The following is an 18,462-nucleotide window of genomic DNA, read 5'->3' as shown; positions in this document are numbered from 1 at the left end:
TGAGTGCTCGGAAATATGGTAACCCTGCTGGGAAAAAGGATATTAATAGAGTATTTCATGAGGGTTTATTCACGTTCAGAGTATAGAAGAAGGCTCAAACTACCACCAGGGTCATTAAACTACCCCTGGAAAAGCCCCAAACGCCTAGGAAAGCCTTGTCAAATATGTGAGTGCTCGGAAATATGGTAACCCTGCTGGGAAAAGGAGATTAATTGGGTATTCATGAGGGTTTATTCACGTTCAGGGTACAGAAAAAGGGTCAAACTTCCCCAGGATCATTAAACTACCCCTGGAAAAGCCCCAAACGCCTAGGAAAGCCTTGTCAAATATGTGAGTGCTCGGGGATATGGCTCCTGGTAACCCTGCTGGGAAAAAAGGAGATTAATTGGGTATTCATCAGGGTTTATTCACGTTCAGGGTACAGAAAAAGGGTCAAACTTCCCCCAGGATCATTCAACTACCCCTGGAAATGCCCCAAACGCCTAGGAAAGCCTTGTCAAATATGTGAGTGCTCGGGAATATGGCTCCTGGTAACCCTGCTGGCACCACACAGAAGAAGAAGAAGAAGAAGGAACACTCGCCCCACTGATAGTCAATCTCTGCCGGGGCTCTTGATATCGTGACACAGGGAAGCAAGGCAGGGGCAAGACGAAGCTCCTCCGTCCACTGTAAGCTATTAAGGACACTCTGGACCTTGAGAAAACGGTGGAGGTGGAGTGAGTGGGTGGATATGGCGGCCCAGGAGTGAGGACCTGAGTGACTGGTGGCGACTTCAGCAGCAGAGGGGCAGGTCAGGTGCAGCGCCGCGCCCCTTTTTCCTACACTGGCCATTATTCTCGCCAATTGCTACACCCTGGCCAGCCTCCCCGAGCAGCGTGTACAGCCGGACTTACACGGGTACAGAGACACAGGCGGGAGGGAGGCGAGTGTTGACCTCCTCCCCCGTCTCGGTGTATTTCACGTTGATAAACATAGGCCTACCTGGACGTCGCAGGACACGGCTCAGCACGTGTTATCTGGTTACACATGGGCCTGGTAGCTCTGCCGCATAGCTTGTGTGTGGGAGGACTTGTAGCTTTATCGCTTTGTGGAATGGGTAACAAGTTTGACCATGGGATAGGGCTTGTGTGGGCTGGTGCTGTTATGGCCCCTGGGCTGGTGCTGACCTAAATGTTTGGCTGACCTTGGTTTTGGTTGATTCTGACTACATATTGCTGTGGATGTCTTCAGTACTTTCTGACTGATTATTCAAACCTATTTACATGCCATAATTTCATCATATATTGAAAAAACAATTGTTCCATCAAGGGTATAATCAGTCAGGGTATTTTTCAAATCAACCAACAGGGGCAAAATCATTCAAGAGTTGAATCAGCAGAAAGCCAAATCAGTCACTAACAGTGGGTGACAAGGGAAGAAGTGCTTTTACAGCCAAAGCTAACCCTTTTAGGACCCTTGTGTATTATTTTTACATGACACTTAACTTTTTGGGAATGTTGCTTTTAGCCAAATTAAACTGGATTGAAGTTTAATATATGTGTGTTTTTATATATATATATATATATATATATATATATATATATATATATATATATATATATATATATATATATGTGTGTGTGTGTGTGTGAGTGTGTGTCTGATAATCCATTGATATTTGTTAACGTATCCAGCAGTTGAAGGTACAGAAGAGTCATCCCATTAGCAATTTCCAAAGTAACATTTTTGACAATAATGAGGTTAGAATAAATTCCAAGTTTCTAAATTCAAGTTTTTATTCTTTGAAATCACAAACATTTTTTAAGACAGTAAAGTGTCTAGGTGCATCTTGGATAGCAGTTGTTTGCTGCTATCTTGATGATGTGAGGCATGCGCCTTGATCACAGCCAAGGATTCTTGTATAATGGGATTATTGGTGCTGCCACCCCAGGACTTTCATCCATTTTTCTCCTGTGAACCTCTCCATCCACTTTTATTTTAGCTGAAGTAACAGAAGTATATAATATAAATTGCTATTGAATCTACATGAGGGATAATATTCATGAAAGGGTAGCCTCCTCTGGCGGCGGCTGCGGCGGCAGTCCAGCTGGAATAGTTTAAATATGCTCCCCCACACAAAACTCCAGATTTCCCACGAAGCCCCCAAGTTGAACCTCTCTGCGAGCTATTTTGCAGCTGCGGCGGCGGGTGCACAAAAGGCATTGAAAAGTCAATCATTTAGTGATTTCCGGAGAAAAATACTATCCATAATAAACGGCATCATATTTTGTCCAGAAATAAGCGGTCAGCATCTCGAAATTAGTAGGCTACCCTTACGTGAATAATCCCCAACATGAGTAATGTAAGACTCTTCTTAAAGAAGTTAATGAGATGTTTGATCTAATGTTAGTTCCAAAATTTGCACGTTGCATCTCTTATGCCTAACTGACCCACTTCATCACATCATTATACCCATCAAAAGCAAACCCTTAAGACCCAGACACACATGCTCCTAAACATGTTACCAGTGTAACAAACACGTTCTTGAATAGGCCACCAGCATTTTCAAAGGAAGGTATAGCTGATAACATTGGTCATGGAAAATACTAAAACATGTTCACTGGTAAATTACACTTCACAAGGACACATGGTTGCAATGCTCATCACAACATTGGCAGGTGAGGATCTGTGTCATAGTAGATCCATGACCAATGTCATCAGCCATTGCTTTAAAAATATTGGTAATGTGTACAGGAACATGTTTCTGATGTGTTGGTAACATGTTTGGAGCAATGATCCAGACAATGTTTGGGGACAAGTGTGTCAGGGCCTTTACAACTACTGGTTATAGGTGAAAATATAACAACTGCACACAGGTTACTTTAATCCAAAGAGTATGAAAACTTCTAAACTGTGAGTGACCTTGCTGCAATCAGGATAAGAACAATGAGGATAGTTCAACAAGCATTGTTTTAGCTACCCACAGTGCATCTTGTTTTGTCTGTGAATCCTGACCAAAACAAAAGCACAATGTGGTGTCTTGATAGTTCACTGCTCCAATCTGCATGGCATGACTATTCTCACAGTTTGACCATTGTTTACTGTACATTTTTGGCACCCCTCATTGCCATGCTTTCATGTTGATTGGGAGTCAGAGATGATGCTCGATGCATTGATATTGTCTCTTATCCTTGGTCACAGCCAGGTGGCCCACTAGCTTTGAAGTAATTATACTCTGTGATATAAAGCATTGTGTTATGTTGTGTGATAGTTTCACCTATATGTATCTAGTAGTTGTAAATGTTGGGTTTGATGATGTGTTAAAAGGAGTGGGTGAGTCAGGCTAGAGGGAGCAGTGTACTTACTACTAATGGGGTGCGGCGCTACACTCAATCTGCACCTCCACTCCTGACAGTCTTCCTGAGCAAGCTCTGACGCAGCTGTCCTCTCCATCTCAAGTCGTTTCTGGTGCCAGAGCCATGGAGACCAACACATAACTCATAGCTATCTCTCTCTCTGTGCCAGTAACTACACTGAAGTCACCCAAGAATGGATGTGTCGCATGGGGGACACTAGTCAACTATAGGAGTTGAGCTTGGTGTAGAAAATCTCTTTCTTCTCAAGTTCACACATCTCGGTAGGAACGTACACTGCAGTGAGAGATATTAGGCTCAAGGTGTGCTTGAACCTCATCTGCATCAATTGCTCATCAGTGGGAGTAACCCCAAAGAGAGAGGGTTGCAGTCAGCTAGAAATGGCTATAGCTACTCCCTTGCATTGAGCACCATCACTCTGGCTAGACCTGTAGTAGGTATAATCCTCATCACTAATCTCTCCATTGCCAGGTCTGTTCATCTCAGAGAGCCCCACTATGTCCACTCTCAGCCTCTTGAGCTCGGCTGACAGATAGGGTAGTCACTCATCATCCGAGAGGGTCTGGATGCTCTAGGCACTCATGTGGAGAGCCTGCCGGGGGTTAACCCCAGGCCTGGCTCAGTGAGCTCATGTCTTGTATGCGCCACCCTGACAGTCCTCAAGAGAAAGAGGTGGGTGTGTTCGGGGCAGGGGTGCTCTCCTGCTGCGATTGTTGTGTCTATTAGCCCAACAAACCCAGAGGTAGCAGGATAGTATATGCAGCCACCACTTGGCAGTGGTGTTTGCTTGGCTCATGGTCCCACAGATTAACCAATTAACTTAGTTCCAGGATAGGCCAGCCATCTTGGCTGGAATAAGGGACCAAAGAAGTGTGTTGCTAGCCTCAGGACATGACTACAGCATCGCTCAACCTCAACCTCCTGTCTTTCAGTCTTACAGGGATGCCACACACAGCAAACGTGGGAGGACTTGGGTTAAGCGGGCACCAACCTGTCTTCAGTGTTTATCACATCTAATGGAGAGAAGGATTAATCAGGAAGAGGGAAAGAAGGATACAGCTCAGAGTGGTTAAGTGCACTGCATTACTCATTTAGATAGGCCTGCCCCTACTGCAACAGTGTGGGAATGGAAAAGCAATATGCGACAATGGCTTTCATGCGTAAGCATCTGAACAGCCATTACACCAAAAACCTCATTAATTCCTTTGAGGTGAGTCTTACATTAGACTGCTTGTACATGAAAGATTTGTGGTCGCCAGGTTGTGACAACACACACTAGCAGGGATGTGGCTTCTCACGAGTTTTCATTGTTCTGAAGTGAACCCTTTCACGCGAGTGACTGTAACTGGTAACTATGGAGAGGAGACGTGGATCCCCGCCACAAGTGGCATAGCTTTGTGGCTTGGACCATTACACACGGGGCACTTGTGGTCACTTGGTGTCGGGCAAAGCTGCAACCCGTCGGTCGTTCAAACTGAAGAAATTGAAGAGGCATGTATTTGTGTTTCTCTCTGCCACAGCTAACCTTACACATGGGCAACTCTACGGTGTCCCTCAGTCAAGCCACAAATTGTGTGTAACAGCGTCATAAAAGTGACTCGTGTCATCATGGCGTGGTGACCACGGATCACTCGTATGCAAACGGCCTCACTCATGTCAGTTCAACTAAGATTATTATTATTTCAGCCAAAAAAAAGTAGTTATAGAATTTAAAATGGAGGGAATGGGTGAAAGCCCTGGGATGGCAGCTCAAATTAATTATTTATGTATTTAAATATCATGCAAATAGCATTTTTGCTAATAAGTGTCTTTTACAAACACCAATCAGACATTATTTGAGAGATCTTACTGTGTTTAGTTATGCATTTTCATGGAAATCAGTTTTATATCCCTAATTCATTTTTACATTTTTGCCCAAGGTTTAAAATTTGTTCCACATTTCTAGGTGATGGTGTTATAACGTAGTACAAGACCACTAAGATGTCCCTCTTTCGCAAGAGTCCAAAGAGCCCTCAGGAGGTGTCCAAAGCCCTAAAAGATGCTCTGACAGCTTTGGAACGTTCTGATAAAAAGGCTGAAAAGGTGAGGTTGAATTTAATGTCTGGTATTTGAACCATATTTATCATTAACCCTATTCCTTTTGATGGATGATTCACACAGTATGTATTTTGCCACTCTATAATTTTTACCTTCATATTTATGGACCCTGAATTTAAGGCTTCCAAATTTATTAGATATTCCTGTCTTTCCATCTGTGTGTGAGGGCAAGCCAAAATGCTGCTGTTTTCTGGATATCTTATTATATGAAAGATAATGAATTTGAAACAGGTGCAGGGAAGTGACAAAACTTATTAAGTGTAAGAAACAAACTATATAAAAAGATTAAAACAAACTGATTTGTAATTTTGGAAATGCAAAACTGCATTATGAATTTGTTGAAGTTTACAGGGGTAGAATGGATTAGCGAAAGTGATATTGATAAGTACTTGTACTGAATGAAAGATGGTAGAACCCACAGCAGGGGGCATAATTTTGATAAACTCAGGTTCAAGAAGGAAATAGGCTAAATGTGGTATACGAATAGCACAGTGGATGAGTGGGGGAAACTTATCAGTTGTGTTGATGCTAAAACAGTTAAAACTTTCAAATGGAAATTAATTAGATAAATGGATGTGGATAAGAAATGGTAAATTATTGGTTCTTAAGGTGCTGCATTGTGGGGGTCAACTGTATTCTTGAAGTCCCATGGTATCCTTACATATTCCCGTAATAATGAGACTAATGGCTTGCGGGTTAAGCTGCAAAAAACAATGGGCATACCAGAATCTGTGCAGTGTATGCTATATTTGGGAGTATTGTAACCTGTAATGCTAATCAAAGATATAGTTGTTGCAGTATACAGCTGCATGTAAAATAGGAAAGGAAGGAAAAAGCTTATCATTTTAATACAGACTGTAGGCTAACATATCTTCACCTTTTTTGATCAACTAATTTTTGTTGCCAGTTAAGGTAAAAACAAAAACAAAAACAAAAAACTTGTAGACATGTGTTACTGCTTGACTAGTGAGAGTTGTGTGATATAAGATCCTGTTCTGATAATATTTATTTAACCAGGTTGCAGTGACGGGCCAAATCTGTGGCTTTACCGTGTTGCAGCGATGGGCCAAATTTGTGCCATGATATAAACCCCCCAAAATAGATACATAAACTGATCAGAAATGCTTTGATACATACTATGAAATGGTTTGTATGAGTGATGATTTTTTCTCATTTTTCTCACTTAGAGGGACCATTAAGAAACATGATCCCCACAGCTACCGGGTTAAAGTATATCCTAGTTTATTGTTCATTTTATATTCTTTAAATAATATATATAGTAATTTTTCATCTTTTTATATTCTCCAGGCACAAGAAGACACCAGCAAGAGTTTAACGCAGATCAAAACCATGCTGTACGGCACCACTGACTCAGAGCCACAGGATATCGTCCTGGCACAACTGGCACATGAATTCTACAACACCAACATGCTGCTGCTCCTAATCCACAATCTTCATAGAATAGATTTTGAGGTTGGTGAATATATTCTTTATTGATTGTGGTAATTGCTGAATAAAGGGATATATTTTCCATATTAAATAGTTGTGCAGAGTAAATGCTGTGTTTTGTGTAAGAAATTGGTGCCTATGTTCATATAAAACTTTTTTGGTAAATTATAGGCCTAATGGAGCAGTGGTAGTGGAAACAGTGAGTTTATAGGTTGAGAGTTTCAAGTTTGGAAAAAATATCATCTGCATATGCAGCATTTATGTAGATTTGATTTACATTTAAAATTATTCAATTAATATGTAGTTAGATTTTTTAAGATGATCCACCCATATTTTTCTAAGTATTAAATATTCAACAAAACATGTCAATCATTTGTATATGGCTGCAACTATGTTTAGATGGACTTTAAGGAAAGTGTCCCACATTAATACTTAAAAAAAAAGGGAAAAATTGAAAAAATTGAAAATTTTCACGTCTTTGCACACGCCTCGGCTAGCTTCTGACAAAACATTATGAAGAAATAAGCAAAAATGACAGTTATGGCTGAACCCCCCCCTTTTTCCGCTCATCACGTCACTGTAAAACACTTGCCATGACGGGCTGGGGCTGACCACCATTCAGGCCCCTCAAGAAAGTCTACCGGCATGGCACTGTAGGCTGGCAAGTAAAACAAAACAAAATAAAGCTATAATCATACACAGGTGCATACATCGTCATGTTTCAGCGTTGAAAATAGCCTAAAAGAATATTCGTGTGGTATCTTGAGGCAAACTAACATCTGTGATGGCCTTGGAGGCAGCAGAGCTGACACATAAATCAGTCACCCCGAAGAAGCCAGAGATAATGTTTGCATTTTGGCTCGATTTCCAAGAAAAGACACCATCAGACACACTAGGTCCTTCAAAACAAAGAAAAAACTGCAATTCAGTAAAGAATATCAACTGGGAAGGCATCTAGGTTTAAAAATCCTTCAAGCTGGTCAAACTACATTGCCAAGAGGGGCTACATGCCAAATTACAGCCTTCTAGAGGCAATAACAATGCCACACTAGACAAAAACGGCAGAGTGTCTGGAGTTCGTCAAAATCGCTCTCAAAAGGGTTTACATTTTGAGCTCTAGCGACAAAACTACTGGGAGTAGGGAAATGTTATATGTCATATTGGAAAGCACATTGGTAGGGTTAAATTATTTATTAAATAAGTTTTTTGAAATTCTCAAAAAATGAGTGGGTTTCAAGGTTGGGAATTAATTTTTTTTTTTTTTTCAGACATTTTTTGCAAATTTATTCAACTTTTTACCCTTTTGAGTCATTTTTTGAGCCCGGTCGCTTATTAAAAATATAGCCCTTTCATTTTGCCGTTGATTGATACCAAAAACATTTCTGTAGCCCAAGAAATAAGGGAGTTATGGCAATTCACACCAAAGCGGCTGATTTTCCAAAATTCGCAGCTTAATGACAGGGCTGGGGCAAGTTGCTGGTCCATAGCAGGGGCGGACTGGGACTAAAAATCGGCCCTGGACTTTTGTCTTTGAAGCAGCCCACTTGGTGAGCTAAGTGAGCATATTCAGCTGGGATGTTCGGGACAGGTGCCGTAATCCCCCCCGTCCCACACACACGCACCTCTCGAACAATATTTTGAAATATAAACAGGAAAATGTAACTATATTATAATTATAGGCCAATATTACAGGTTTGTAATCAAACACATACATACTTGACTCAAAGCAAAACCTCTAGGCTAGTTATTAATTAGACACGAAACTTAAAATGTTTACTACAAACTTAAGTTATATTGGCATCCTGCTCTTTAATTATGATTCCTAAAAATCAAAAAAAGTAATTGTTTTTAACATTATGACTACAAGTATTGAATGGAAATATTATTATAATTGTAAAATAATAATGTAAATTATTAAAATACTGTAACTCCAATATTAATATTGCTATTAGTATCAATAAAATGAAGATACACTAGCACGGTAGTATTGCTCTTTTAGCCTAACTCTACAGAAAAGACTGACTTACCGGTACTCAAAAGAAATTGACATTAAAGCTAGCATGATTACAATTTTCAATATGTCAGTAATTTCCTGAGCAGGTTACTCTTCTCAGCAACCTTATCTATTATAGCATCATTATCAAGAGTCATTAACATACCTTTCTCTACTGCCATCAACATAAAAGCCTGCAAATGTTCTTGTGAAAGTGTACTCCTAAGTCGATCCTTGATGAATTTTAGAGTGGAGAAACTTCTCTCACATGTAACCTGTGTAACTGAAATATGCTAGACTCGGTGTAAAATTATGCTAGATTAGGTAAAATTGTGCTAAAGGAGAGAAAAAATTATGGGACCCAATGAATCAGTCTCAGACAATGGACATTGCATTGGCGGGGTGGTAGATGTCGATACGTATGTACGAACACACACTTGAGGCTCCTGAGGGGAGTCAGTAGCAGGGTTCCTACACATGTGACCTGAAAAACGGACACACTCTTCCTGAAAAAAGCACATCAAATCATTTCCTATTGCTTATTGTTTACTTTGAGATTATTTCTCATATTTGTGTTGGACTTTTACTCAATTTTCAGTTAATTTTCACCTCTTTAGTCAATTGTGCTACAATTATGCCAAACGCCTCAGAATTGTGCTAGAATTATGCTAAATTGAGGGGTATGCTAGAAATTTTGCTAGACATTCAAAATTTGCTCAGATTATGCTGAAAGCAGAATGTTATGCTAGATCTGGTAACACTGTTCACCGGCCCTACAGGCTGGCCACTGGCCCACTGCCGCACAAGAACTGAACGTGTCTCACGGCTCTCTCTCTCTCTCTCTCTCTCTCTCTCTCTCTCTCTCTCTCTCTCTCTCTCTCTCTCTCTCTCTCTCTCTCTCTCTCTCTCTCTAATTGATATATATATATATATATATATATATATATATATATATATATATATATATATATATATATATATATATATATATATATATATATATATATATATATATATATATATATATATATATATATATATATATATATATATATATATATATATATATATATATATATATATATATATATATATATTTAATTATTCTATTTATGTTAACTTTCAGTAATTTTTTCTATATGAAGCCCACAGACTGGGCAGCCCATCTGGAAAAGTCCAGAGTCTCCAGATGGCCAGTCCGCCCCTGGTCCATAGTGTAGGGTTCACTGTCCCAGGGATTGCTTTGTAGGTTGGAAAAAGCAATGTGCTCCCCTGACTTATGCTTCCATTGATTGATTGATTTATTGATTGGAGTACATTAAAAGTTAGCACTTTTACCTTTTTTTTTTTTTCAGGGCAAGAAGGATGTTGCCCAGATCTTCAACAACATTCTTCGTAGGCAAATTGGCATTCGGTCTCCAACAGTAGAATATATCTGCACCAAACCAGAGATCCTCTTCACTCTCATGAAAGGGTAATATATATATTTTCTCTCTCTCTCTCTCTCTCTCACACACACACACACACACACACACACACACACACACACACACACACACACACACACACACACACACACACACACACACACACACTTCAACATTTCCACTGTGATTCCATCAATTCCTGCTGCCTTTCCATTTTTTTACCTTTTTATTGCTTGATTTACTTCTTCATATACTCCTCCTCTACCTCTACTCAAAACTGCTGCTGGTACAGCTGCTGGATGTCCATCCTCAAAATTCATGAAGTTTTTTAAATATTCTCTCCATCTCTCCTTCACAGCTTCTCCCCACAAAAAAAAATTTTGCATGTAAAACAACACTATTCAACTACATAACGCCTGTCCTCAAAAACCCATCTCCTTCACAGCTTCTCCCCACACAAAAAAATGTAATTTATTTGGAAACAACACCATTCCAAAACTACATAACGTCTGGTTCTAACCCTTATAATCCCAAGCTAGCTCTTCTTGAGGAGTAAAAATGGAGATACATAAATAGGAAGCACTAAAATTGATAAGTAACTTTATAGCCTGGAGGCATAGTTTGTGGGAACATAGCATATGTATTAAAACGATGGATCAGAAAGAAATGTGTGCAGACATAAAACAACAAGCAAATACCTGAAAACCTGTATATATATCAGAACTAGGTATATATACAACCAGTTTCTGAATATTTTCACCACTGAGTCCTATTTACTCTTAAACCCAGTAGCAGCAGGGGTCATGTTTCTTATTCATTCCTTCAAGAAAAAAAAAAATCAAACAGTCATGTTTCATGGTCCCTTCAAGCGAGAAAAATGAAAAAAAATCACCACTCACAAACATTTCATATTCAAGCAAGAAAAATGAAAAAAAATCACCCCTCACACAAACCATTTCATGATATATATCAAAGCATTTGTGATCAGATTAAGTATCATCTATTTTGGGGGGGTTATATCATGGCACAAATTTGTCCCGTCGCTGCTACACGGTAAAGCCACAAATTTGACCCATCGCTGCTACCGGGTTAAAGTAACTCATTTCCACTGTATAATTATGTCCTACCCATCTCAGCCCATATTTATATTGTTTTCTGTTACTTCTCATTCCTCAACAGCATCTCTAGGTTTAAATGATTTTGTTATGATTCTTTAAGGTGTCAATAGTTTTTGTATTGGTTGTATGGTGTTTACTTAACCCTTACATTATTACATTTTTTTTTACTAGTTTCTCTTCTTTTTATTTTTATTATTATTATTATTATTATTATTATTATTTTTTTTTTCCAAGATGAGTTTTCTGTCCTAAAGTGTATTATGCTACTAAATCAATCAATTCTTATTTTTCTGACCGAAAGATTTTACAATTCTCACTTTGAAAAATCTCATATCTGTATGCAGTTAGATTTTTTCAGATATGGTAGATTAATTGGAGTTGTATTAAGTTTGTATGGACACTTAACTTTTCATATTACTCTGAATTATTAGTAATCTTTTATCATTGTACGCAGGTATGAACATCAAGATATTGCTCTCCACTGTGGCACAATGCTGAGGGAATGTGCCAGGTATGAGGCATTGACAAGAATTATTCTTAACAGTGATGACTTTTACAACTTCTTTAAGTATGTTGAGGTCTCCACCTTTGACATTGCTTCTGATGCCTTCTCCACATTCAAGGTAAGTTACAACTTTATTGTTAAACTATTAAAGTAATCGTGTATAAAAATGCAATAGCCATCTTTGTGTCATTCTGAGATTAATGTTTAATATATATTTGTTTAAAGGTAATATGTCAAAAGGCTAAGAGATTTTTATTGATTTTTTGGTAAACATCCATCTGAATCACAGCCCATCCATCTTTTTGTGTGATGGACAGTGATTGGTACATGCCAGAGTAGCCCAAGGTAATGTTCACTGTAGCAGTTTGATACATCAGCCACCCTAACCTAGCATATATAGGGCAAGGAACACTTATCTACCACAAACTTGATGTTAACAGAAAGAAATAAAGGCTGAGACCTTGCATAAGTAGTGTGTTCTGCTAAGTCTCACAGGAAGGCAACACTGTCTGCCCAGGAAGGTTTTTAAAGCACACACTTGTTGATCCATTATATGTATAGTTAGATGGTTGTTCTTGGCAAAAAGAGAGCCATCAAGAGACCTATTGTTGAGTCCCTGCCCATGCCTGTGTTCCTGGCCATTAGGAGACTGATGAGGCACCACAGGCCACTGCTCCTCATCTTCCCTCACTTTGCCTCCTTTGCAAGGACCTATATTCCACAGACCCAGGGTTTGCATGCCTGGTCATACCCTTACATTAGGGGTCTCAGGAAAGAGTTTTGGAATTCCTTAGAAAGGCATGTCATGCAGTTGCTAACATGTGTTTTTGTATGTTGTGGGGAATTCAGCAATACTGTGGTGATGTTTGGTTTCACTGACTGTTTAGCACTTATTGGTCAAATGGCCCAGTCTGGGAAAACTATAAGAGTGATGTGATTCCTGGTGTCAAGGTGGAGATGGGAGTTTTTCTCTCCCTGGTGCTGGGGGAAGGAAACACTCATCTTGAGACACAAGTTAAATAGGTACCTGTAGGAGGTTAGTGTCCTCTATCTTCTGCAGGCTTGTTTGCCATGGTAAGGTTAACCCAATATTGTCTGATTTTTCAGTTTTATCATATATATATAAGGGGTTCAGGGGGATCATTGAGCCTAACCCCTTTTTTCCCATTAAAACTTAACTTCATCAAGCATGAAATTGGTCTTGCCCTATGTGCTCAGTAACCTTGCTGTGTGGTGGGTAAGGATCAGTAGTATATAATTTTTGTAATTGATTTTTTTTTTTGCTTTTTTTTTTTTTTCAGGAGCTTCTGACGAAACACAAGATGCTCTGTGCAGAGTTCTTGGAACAAAATTATGATCGGGTGTTCTCTCAGTATGAGAATCTTCTTAACTCTGACAACTATGTTACTCGCAGACAGTCACTCAAGTTGCTGGGAGAGCTGCTATTAGACAGACACAACTTTTCTGTAAGTACACACTGTTACAGAGGAAATTTTTTATCATTATATTTAGCTACTTAACTTTTTTGGAGTGATAATATTTTGCAAAATCAATTATTTCAACCTCCTTTCTCCAAAAATCTATTTATTCAATTTTATCAGGTTTTGTTTCTTGCAGCTCTTACTAATGATCCTACTTATTGGCTGATGTTAACTAATGAAAAATAAGATTTCTGAAATGGGGGTTAAAGATTAGTTTCATATTAGTAATAACAATGAAACATTTTTTTTTCTTTCTTTTATTTGAGACTAGAACATTTCAAAGGTAATTAGGTAGGGTTCATTGAAGCTATAGGAGGGACAGCTTGGTTTGCTGCATATTTTCTGTAGGACTGGGAAAGGGATTATGCCCCTTGTGGTGAGTGAGGGTCAGAAGGTTAGATTATTGAGACTACAACTGAACTGGAATGTTGAGACATACAAGACAAGAACTGCATAATCCTTACCTAGTTTCAAGATTAGATAAAAGTTATAATTGAATGACAAGCTGCCTGAAACATTTGATTTTCCAATCAATCACTATTTCTTTTTATATTGCCTTTTGATTACATGTGTATTTTTGCCTTGCAGGTTATGAAAAGGTACATCAGTAATCCTGATAACTTGAAGTTGATGATGATCATGTTGAAAGAGAAGTCTCGTAATATTCAGTTTGAAGCCTTCCATGTTTTCAAAGTGTTTGTTGCCAATCCAGACAAGCCTCGACCTATCTTAGAGATTCTCTTAAGGAATCAGGACAAACTTGTGGAGTTTTTGACACGCTTCCATACAGACCGCTCTGAAGATGAACAGTTCAATGATGAGAAGGCATATTTGATTAAACAAATCAAAGAACTTAAACCTCTCCCCCCAGACCAGTAGCTTAATAAACTAGAAAGTGAAGTGGCAGCATGCACTACATGTAGTCTGGTTCTATCCAACTACTGCTGATTGGACATCATCATCATCAGTCAGAAGCTTAAAGAATGTAGAGCTTCCGTATGAATATGTCAGATTCCCAGTCCTGCTTTTGGATTAATAAATATTACTAAGTTATGTTTCCCCTACATACTGCCTTATTGGTATAGGTTTTGTCACGAATACCTGAGGCTTTAATTTTAGCTTAACTTGGTAATTATGTGTATTTTTTTTTTATGTTTAGATAATTGCACTGTAGTCTGGGACAAGGATTGCCAGCATGTTGTCCTTGGGGCCAATATGAAGCTGTTTGCATATTTATGAATAACCCTGTTACATAGGGCATTCCAGATCTTTGTAAGTGATCAAGTTGGAAAAATATATGTAAGGGACCTAAGTAATCCCAGTGACATGAAATGTTTTTGGATATGAAAAGTCTTGCATAAATCTGCAGCAACGACTTGATATTTTTGATCAGCTTCACATTTTGCAGGTGTAACTTACCTCTTAGAAATATCCTAAGGATATTAAAACAGGCAAAAGCAGTACATTCACTGAGCAGCACAGTGAACAGGTCAAGGCAGGAGAAGACTGAATATCTCCATCAGCCACAAACACTAAAATGCCCAAGCATGCTATAAAGGATGAGAAAACTTATACTCTATGATCTTCAAGTTACTGAGAACAGTTAGTTATATAGTAATTTTTTCATAACCATGTAAGTAAAATATATTCTGAAAACATATCCAGGTTGAGGAAATATAAGCAGGAACAACATAGGAATAGGAAGTGTAGCTATAACTAACAATTCCCTTATTAGTACCTTGATATATATTACAACATACATTTTATGTAGATTGTCTCATCTTTTGCAATTGGCTCAGGAATCTTATTTTAGTGCGCAGGTAATGGAAGGCTGCAGTTTTCCCCTGTTCCTTATCTGGTTCAGTATAGCCACTCAGATTGTTTACATCATGGGTAATCATAATCCTTACTTTCTAAAGATGCAGGCTCCACCTACAAAGTGTTCTGATGAAGAAACATATTGAGATGTTGCTATGTATTGGTTCATATTATAATTATACTTTGTAGTTTTCACTTTTTTTTCTAAAAACTCAACATATTTATTTAATAATGAAAAGTGAGATTGTTATGCTAGTACATTAATCATACCCAGAAATTATAATTTGAAGAGGTATTCTGAGCTGCCACATACCAATTTCTTATGGGCAAAGTAAGACTTTTATATTTGTACATAAGTATATGTGAAATGGGATGCGAATTTTCTATATATAGGAGTTGGTTACCATCCTTAGAGTTAATTATTTCTGTATACAGCTTGTTTTTATGTAATGTTTCAGTACTTAAGATAATTGAAGTATTGTTCTTTACAAAATGCAATTCATTTCTTGGTTTACTTAAAAATCATCATGCATCTTGCATGTCACTAACAGTTGTAGATATTTTTTAATTGATCTTGGAGAAGACTAATAAGTCTCACAGGAGACATCAGATGTTATTCCTATATTAAATTATGAAAATTAGTTTATTATAGTTAAAGCTTCATTAATTATGATAAATTTAGATTAATTGGCATTATTCAAAAATAGTTAACTATGCTTAATCCTTATTAACCATTTATGTAAGAATGCTTGAACATGATTTATGATGAGTTATAGTCTGTTGGAAAAAAATAGAAGTGTTCACATGTCAATGCAGAAGGAAAAGATAAATTGATAAAACTTAAAATTAGAGTATGATTTGCAGTTGTTATACTTATGCAAGGTTAGTAAATGTGAGACAAAGCAGTATGTATATGGATGGAATGATTTGGGATGCTGCCACTAGTTAAGAATATGGCATTGTGATATATTTCCAAGGGGAAGTGTCTTAGATTTTTGCATTTGCATTGATGGTTTACAAATCCAGTCCATGGTGATGAAGTATTTGTATGGTTTTAGTTCTGAGGTTTTAAATTTCATTAAAGTAAAACTATTTTTTTTTTTTTTTATTATTTATTTATTTTTTATTTTTTTATTATTTATTTATTTTTTTTGCCAAGTGTAGAGCTGCATAATTATTTTATTAAAGTTATTTGCAGAAAAAGCATTTGGCATTTCAGATGTTTAGAACTTTTAATTAATTTCAACATCTGCATCATTGGCTAGTGACGACATGCCAAAAAAAAATATATGAAATAGATTTAATGATGATTTACTTTTCCTTTACATTCTCTAAACTACCATCAGATGTTGAGAACTGGCACTGTGTATATGATGTAGTCTGTTATGAATATGGGTGAAACAGACTATTTTTTTTCACTTAATTTTACATTCAAGAACGACCATGCTGGTATTTACTTAGTTTAATTATGTAGGAGTTGCTGTATTAGTCAGTTTCTGCTCCAATTTTTGTTCAATTTACTTTTAAAAGTAAATTGTGTGATAGTGGATATTTTCTACCTAGACTGTTCATATTGAGGTTATCCCACATCTCAGTGTTTTTTGGAAAGTTGTATTTCCGTATATCTATGAAAATCTAGTCATTCAAAACTTGTATTTACTTAGTTTGGGTATACAGGAATTGAGCTTGCATGTTTTCCTCTTTCCATTTCCCCTTTTTACCCAACACAGACTCCTAGGAGTCCAGAATTACTGTCCTACAGCTCCTCCCAAAGAGTGGGGTCACAGCTCCTAGAGTGATGTATCTATATTCATCTGCAAAATGAACAGAAGCTACAACACAAAGAAAACCATTCCAAATTTTATCTGGTTAGGTAAGGTTTCAAATTTATTAACTCCTTGGTTGTGACACCCAGAGACACCAACAACTACATTGTCAGGCTGTGCTTACATTACCTCTAAGTAAGTAACTCAGACCAAATAGCCTTGCTCTAGTTATGAGAGAAAGTTTCCTCCCAAGAAGTTGCTGTGACCTGAGCCAGACCTCTTATCATAGAAGATGGAAGCTGAACACTTGCCATACATTCATGTCAGCCCTAGGGTGCCTCCAGAGGGCTGGATGGCATCCACTTTTCTTTATTTCTAACAAGGTCTTTAGTATCTACATGCTCTGTTCTGTCTTTTATACATAATGACAAAATCCCATTATTTCCTACCAATTCAGGAGACACAAAAGTAGCTTTAGTTTTTTGGTCATGTATCATCTCATTTTAGGAATCATCTTTGTGACTTCATTGCAACTTCCTTTCTTTTATTCATTATGCTAAGGCAGGTGAAGCATAATGGTCTTCTAGAGAGAATGGGAATACAGTGTGTGGACATATGTGAAATAGATAAGTGACCTTGTTAAGTGGGTGGGTAGTTTCTAATATTTTAGAGGAAGGATGGGAAGAGGATAATGTATAGGCAGGATAATATTAAGATGCTTGCATGGCAACCTTTATCAAAAATAAGAGCTCTAAGGAACAGATATCTTAGTTGATGGACAGATAATATTACTATGGTAATGAAACCTCAGTTCTACAGTTTTCAGCAAATCCTTATCCATAAAAATGAAGGTCACTCATGTTCGTCATAGTTTTGAAACCTGCTCTGATGATTTTATATACTTTTTTGGTGCAAAGTCTTCCTGTATGGAGTCACTTAAGATTTTTTTCCTATTTTAATTTCTTGTTTTTCTTCCCATTCTATATTCCCAAGTTGGTCTCTCACCACCTATTTCAAAAGCATGTAATTCTTTCCTAAAATTCAACATCATTCCCTTTATTTTGCAAATGCAACTTAGCCAAGTAATTTTGTACTTGATATATGATCCAACACCAGAGTACCATAAGCAAAAATACTGTAATGCATCTGACAATTCTATCTCTCACATCTTCACACAAACCAGAGACCTGGCTGGAGTCAATCCTGTTCCCAAAATTGTCATTTTTCTGATACATTCTTGGATATTATATATTGTATAGGAGTTGGGCCTACAAAAAATAATTTTCCTATCCTCCCTCATAGATCATATTATATTTCCATGAGGTCACTAGCCTTGCTTCTTTCAGAGAGGTCATATTGATTCCATGGAGGTGGCAGACAGTCAGCCAACTCTCACTTCATTATCGATCTAGTCACATCATATAGTTCCTGTTTTAGCATTGTTACTGATTGCAG

The 18,462-nt window shown here is 37.7% G+C and overlaps 1 protein-coding gene across 3 annotated transcripts; it reads left to right on the top strand.

Moving 5' to 3' along the window:
* Positions 1-503: 503 nt before the first annotated feature.
* Positions 504-16,545, top strand: LOC126980673 (protein Mo25-like). 3 transcript variants are annotated; one of them, XM_050830796.1, is made up of 7 exons: positions 504-668; positions 5,299-5,435; positions 6,759-6,923; positions 10,248-10,366; positions 11,892-12,060; positions 13,244-13,408; positions 14,012-16,545. In XM_050830796.1, exons 2-7 carry the CDS (start codon positions 5,334-5,336, stop codon positions 14,300-14,302), a joined length of 1,011 nt encoding a protein of 336 aa, XP_050686753.1. In that variant the 5' UTR covers positions 504-668; positions 5,299-5,333; the 3' UTR covers positions 14,303-16,545. The 3 variants fall into 3 exon arrangements, with proteins under 3 accessions (XP_050686753.1, XP_050686756.1, XP_050686752.1); XM_050830799.1 differs by having other exon boundaries at positions 541-790; XM_050830795.1 differs by having other exon boundaries at positions 541-897.
* The last annotated feature ends 1,917 nt before the right edge of the window (positions 16,546-18,462 follow it).

The sequence above is a fragment of the Eriocheir sinensis genome, chromosome 45 (genome assembly GCF_024679095.1).
Source record: "Eriocheir sinensis breed Jianghai 21 chromosome 45, ASM2467909v1, whole genome shotgun sequence".
Lineage (NCBI taxonomy): Eukaryota > Metazoa > Arthropoda > Malacostraca > Decapoda > Varunidae > Eriocheir > Eriocheir sinensis.
This window is presented reverse-complemented; position numbering and strand designations above follow the sequence as displayed.

Coding starts and splice junctions, on each gene's coding strand:
- LOC126980673 (XM_050830796.1), top strand. CDS start 5,334: ATGTCCCTCTTTCGCAAGAGTCCAAAGAGCCCTCAGGAGGTGTCCAAA. Junction 6,924..10,247: donor TTCATAGAATAGATTTTGAG/GTTGGTGAATAT, acceptor TTTTTTTTTCAG/GGCAAGAAGGATGTTGCCCA. Junction 12,061..13,243: donor ATGCCTTCTCCACATTCAAG/GTAAGTTACAAC, acceptor TTTTTTTTTCAG/GAGCTTCTGACGAAACACAA.